Consider the following 4,146-nt stretch of genomic DNA (forward strand, 5'->3'; position numbering starts at 1 on the left):
TTATGAAGCATCTTAAACATTACCAATAAATACAAAATAAATCAAACAAAAACAAAAAACACAAGGACGTTATCGTGATATTGTTTTTGGAAAAACTCCAGCTCAGTAAACAAGAACATGCAGACCGGATGCACCCACACCCCACAACGCGTCTTAAAGGCATTACACTGCTTCCACACCCCTTTACTTAAACTGCAGAAATCGTCTGAGAGACCAGTATAACCATACAAACCTTCGACAGCTGGGGTCCTCAGAGAAAGAGAACGAAACACAAATCAAACCAGAAAAATACAACACATAAAATAGTTATCACTGAGGCCCGGCTTCCTCACGACTTTACCCTTTAAAAGAAGTCAGACAGGATCGTCAAATTTTGAATGACAACACTTGCTTTGGCTAGACTGCAACTTTCAACTTGACCTTGGCCTCGAGCCGTCTAACCCGTATGTAAAATAGCGCTTGCCAAAGAGCTGGTAGTCTTCATCTTGCATAATGTAAACATACTGGAAACTCCACTGCACACTGCGGCGGTAAGTCTCCTATTATGTTCAGTCAGTCACTGGTTAGCTACTAATATTTTGGTGAGTGAAATCATAAATACTTTCAAAAGACCAAGGCCTAAGCACGAAAATCATGCATTCAGTGCATTCTTACTTAATTGAAGATGTCCACATCTTGAAAGACTGCAACAGCTGATGTTTCGTTACAACGCACATTGAGATGTAAAGCAAATTAAACATTTAGATTTGACGAATGTTGTTTGAATAATGTTCATGGCTATTGCAATTCAGGGAACGAGCAATGGAAATTGCTCTATCCAAATACTATGCTTGTAATATTGCCAGTAAAAAACAAAAAAACAACAACAAAGAAAACCCCCAAAAAACAAGAGGTTAACAGTGGGTTAATATGGCTGAAAATGTTTAAAAATGTATATGAAAAAAATTCACACGTTCGTTTTTAAATATGGTTTGCAATAATATCGTAGTTCAGTAATTTTGTATTTCATTTTTATTTTTACAATTGTTTTTCATACATTTGCCCTTGCTTCAATTTGTAAAAAAAGAGAAAAAAGAGCATGATCATTTGAAATAGTTAAGTTTAGCTAAATTTTCTGAACGAGTGACACGTATTAAGAGCCTCTACTGTAATATATTATTTTTCTTTATTTTTCACATACATTACGTAATCTTAAAAAAAAAAATGCGGCAATATAAATTATTATTAAACCGCTGCGTGAAATGATTAGACTATATAGGCTATATAAATAAACAAAAAAATGTACATGCAAAACTATTTTGTATTTCATTTGATATCTATATGAATGTGTAAATATATATATACACAGAGAGAGAGAGAGAGAGAGAGAGAGAGAGACTTTGTTTCACAACCGCTTGTACAATTAAGTCAAATAAAACCAATGTAATCATATGTATTATTATTATTATTGTTGTAAGAATATCCCTTCTCTTTTTAATGAAAATATTACATCCGACATATACACCGGGAATGCTATCAATAGTTAACACAAGTTACGCTTTGAACTCAACTCTGTATCCTAATGAATTGTTTAAATAGAAATTCCGACGAGGTTGATTTGTGAATGTTTTTTGATACATACATATATATATATATATATATATATATATATATATATATATATATATATATATATATATATATATATTAGTGTTTTATACTGTAACCATTTAGTTATCCTGAACTTCACTGTGCATAAACAGAATATTCCTATAGTTCAGATATAGAATTGAATATAATACAAATATAGAATGAATGTACCAAACCTTAAAACGGGTTTGCATTATCAACTAGGCTTTGAATGGTTTAATTATTTTAGATTGTTTCCATATGTGAGAGATTACATTTAGATACGAATTTGGTTGAAAGGACGATTGTAACAACATGTTAGTAATAAACTAACGCAGTATTAGCTTGATCCAGCCCAGCGTCGTTTCATACATCACAATAAAACGTATTCAACTGGGTGGCTAAATAACTGACAACATATCGCTTAGTGTATTATATATTTATCTGTTCTGCAATCTTGAATTGTTTAGAAGCTGCTTTGCATATCACGTGGCCTGCCGTATCCAATAAGTGTGCAACTTTGAAATACACAGGCGCGTCACTACTGGTAAGTCTCTGGGATCCAGTATCTCTTTTTCAGTCTTGGGTCTTTTTTAAAAGAGCCAGTAGTCTCAATGTTGGACGTGCTATGACAGCATCATTACTCCTCCGTCCCCGCTGGATTGACCCGGTGATGTTCCTTTACGACAACGGTTTAGATGAAGTGAACAAAAACATGGAAGGATTTGCAGGAGGCAACTTTGCCGCGAATCAGTGCAGAAATCTAATGGCCCATCCTGCTTCCCTGGCTCCTAGCACTGCTTACACGTCGAGTGAGGTGCCAGTTTCTGGCATGGCTGAGCCTGTCAAGCAGTGCAGCCCCTGTTCTGCAGCCCAGAGCTCTTCCAGTGCCTCTCTTCCCTATGGATATTTTGGCAGCGGCTACTACCCCTGTAGGATGGCACACCACAACAGCATTAAGTCCTGCGCGCAACCCTCCGCCTATGGGGAGAAGTATATGGACACATCAGGCTCTGGCGAAGAATTCAGTTCAAGAGCAAAGGAATTTGCTTTTTATCAGGGCTATGCTACTAGTCCATATCAACCTGTCCCTAGCTATATAGATGTGCCTGTAGTGCCCACCATTAGCGGCCCTGGAGAACCGAGACATGAACCGTTATTGCCAGTGGAAAGTTACCAGCCATGGGCAATCACCAATGGATGGAACGGTCAAGTGTACTGTTCTAAGGAACAAACCCAGCCGACTCATCTCTGGAAATCAACAATTCAAGGTACTTACGAATTTTGATGGCACAATGACAATAGTTTCGGGGGTAAGGTAGTATAAGTGTACCATCTATCTATCTATCTATCTATCTATCTATCTATCTATCTATCTATCTATCTATCTATCTATCTATCTATCTATCTATCATCATATTTGTATTAATTAATTAATTACATTTCATATAGACATACTATATATTGCTTAAAGCTTTATGAGTCGCATTTGTAATTTGTAAAAGCACCCCTGTATGAAATGTGTAAAATTATTATATCGGGTATTGCTAATATTTATTTTGTGATTTGTTGTAGAATTACAATTAATTGAAGAGCAACACATGGTTTGGGGTAATTTCGGTAAATGCGTAATTTAAGAAAACTCTATTTATGTTACGTAATATTACAGTTTAGAGAGAACATTTTGTTGGAAGTGTAACAGGGTTATTGATTTGTATTTTCTTCTTCAGATGTTGTTTCACATCCGGGAGATGCCGGCTCTTTTCGACGTGGGAGAAAGAAAAGAGTGCCCTATACAAAGGTACAGCTGAAAGAACTGGAGAGGGAATACGCGACCAATAAATTCATTACCAAGGACAAGCGAAGAAGGATATCGGCTCAAACAAACCTGTCTGAAAGACAGGTCACAATATGGTTCCAGAACAGGAGAGTAAAAGAGAAGAAGGTTGTGCTGAAGATCAAGAGTACTAGTTAGTGATGACGGAAGCGCTGCGACCTCTCCGTGGAGCGAACTCAATTTTCACTGATATATATATATATATATATATATATATATATATATATATATATATATATATATATATATATATATATATATATATTAAAAATAACAAAACATTTAATATAGACTTTCGCTTCACAGCAGTGGATTTTAAATTTTAAATTCGCAGGTAAATATGAAGAAGTTTTCTGAATAATTGTAATGGTTCAACTACCCGAATCACAAGAATATCACGATGAATAGAGAACCAAATGTTGGAGTTCTTCAAAGCCTCCAGAGTTGATGTAAAAATATTAGGAGCTTCGTGCATCGATGGCCAGATGTGTTTGTGTCATGTTCCTCAGAGCATGTAGAACCAGACATTTATTAAAGTGTACAGTTTCATTAAATACAAACATATACTGCATGCGTATTTACTGCTCAGGTAAATCATACATCCTTCGTGTAATACATGTATGTTTACGCACTCTTTTTTATTGTATTTAAAGCGATATAAAGATGGCACTATATTAAATTCGAGTAGCCTAAATTAAAAC

General features: G+C 35.4%; 1 protein-coding gene across 1 annotated transcript; it reads left to right on the forward strand.

The window, feature by feature from the left end:
• Positions 1-2,236: 2,236 nt before the first annotated feature.
• LOC117435295 (homeobox protein Hox-A13b-like) lies at positions 2,237-3,615 on the forward strand. Its single transcript, XM_034058346.2, has 2 exons — positions 2,237-2,879; positions 3,339-3,615. The coding sequence occupies exons 1-2, from the start codon at positions 2,237-2,239 to the stop codon at positions 3,581-3,583; spliced, it is 888 nt and encodes a 295-aa protein (XP_033914237.1). The 3' UTR covers positions 3,584-3,615.
• Positions 3,616-4,146: the final 531 nt, after the last annotated feature.

This window comes from Acipenser ruthenus, chromosome 3, assembly GCF_902713425.1.
Source record: "Acipenser ruthenus chromosome 3, fAciRut3.2 maternal haplotype, whole genome shotgun sequence".
Lineage (NCBI taxonomy): Eukaryota > Metazoa > Chordata > Actinopteri > Acipenseriformes > Acipenseridae > Acipenser > Acipenser ruthenus.